Source organism: Melitaea cinxia, chromosome 9 (assembly GCF_905220565.1).
Source record: "Melitaea cinxia chromosome 9, ilMelCinx1.1, whole genome shotgun sequence".
Lineage (NCBI taxonomy): Eukaryota > Metazoa > Arthropoda > Insecta > Lepidoptera > Nymphalidae > Melitaea > Melitaea cinxia.
Genome location: NC_059402.1, coordinates 5,192,348 through 5,193,669, shown reverse-complemented (window position 1 = coordinate 5,193,669; position 1,322 = coordinate 5,192,348). Strand labels below are relative to the sequence as shown.

Below are 1,322 nucleotides of genomic sequence, written 5' to 3'. Positions count from 1 at the left end.
AGGTGAGCAAAACCATATGTAGCTATTGTTGATCCATTGGCAGCATATAGTTGGTAATTTGTTGGCGAGCGTCGTTCTTTAAGACACGTACGAGGAAAAACGCATAGATCACTACCAGTATCGACAAGAAATTGCATTTTTGTGCGTTGATCTGTGACAAAAAGGCGACCTGGAATGTTATTTTGGCTGTCGGATGTCGCCATTACCGACTGCCCTTGCAGTTTTCCGACTTAAAGTCGCATAGTTTAATACATTTATTCGCATTTTTTCCAAAAGTGTAATGATACCAACAAACTGGAAACTTCTGATGGTTGGATTGTGATCTGGTACTGCTTGTATCGCGAGTTTGACTACGATGACGTCTAGGTCCTGATCTTGTTGTATAACTATATGTATTAAGTGCGTTAACTTGCATGGACAGCTCATCGATCTGTTTAGCCATGGATTCTAATACGGATTGAGACGTAGACGTCGACGCAACTTGTGGTGTACGTGGTACTATCTCATGCAAACTGTCAGCCAAATCAGCGAGAGATTGTAGATCTAATGTTTTCTGGGCCGCAATAATGGGTTGAAGTGCTATAGGTAGGCGACTAATCCAAATCGTTTTTGTAAAGTCGTCTGGAATTGAAGGTCCTGCTAAGCGCTGTAGATGACGTAAGAAATTTCTAGGTCGACGGTCACCCAGTTCCTCATGAATGAGTAGCTGCTTGACTTCTTTCTCGCGAGACGCAGATAGTCGTTTAATTAATTCGGATTTTAATAATTCGTACTTGCCTGTTTTTGGGGGTGATACAATTATATCTTTAACTTCAGCAGCATATCTTTGTTCCAAAGTAGAAACAACATAGTAAAATTTAGTATCGTCATCTTTGATACCAGATAATGTGAAATTTCCTTCCAGCTGTGAGAACCAAACTGTAGGTTCTTCGGCCCAAAATGGAGGTGGTTTTACGCCGATACGAAAAACGTCAGTTTCTGTAGGTTCGACATTTTTTCTTTCCATTTTGTATAATGCTTACTTTTTAGTCCGTTCCTATTTTTCAATACGGGGTCACCAGTGTAGTGGCAATTAAGTCTTGATATTATTTATCGATTAAATAAAAATCTTATATAAATCCACTATCTTTTATTCTTCAGTAAGTTAAGAAAATTACAGAATGACAATTAAATTAAATAATTCTAGTGACATGTCAAATTTCTTCTTCCATATAAAATAATTATATAAATCAACATGAAGGTTTTAATTTAAAGACTGTATATAAAAATAAAGTTTGTGTGTACGCCACAGCCCTAAGGCTACAAAGTTCGGAGATCCCTCA

The 1,322-nt window shown here is 37.7% G+C and overlaps 1 protein-coding gene across 1 annotated transcript; it reads right to left on the bottom strand.

Moving 5' to 3' along the window:
* Positions 1–202: 202 nt before the first annotated feature.
* LOC123656575 lies at positions 203–1,006 on the bottom strand. The gene has a single exon (XM_045592245.1). It carries the CDS (start codon positions 1,004–1,006, stop codon positions 203–205), a length of 804 nt encoding a protein of 267 aa, XP_045448201.1.
* Positions 1,007–1,322: the final 316 nt, after the last annotated feature.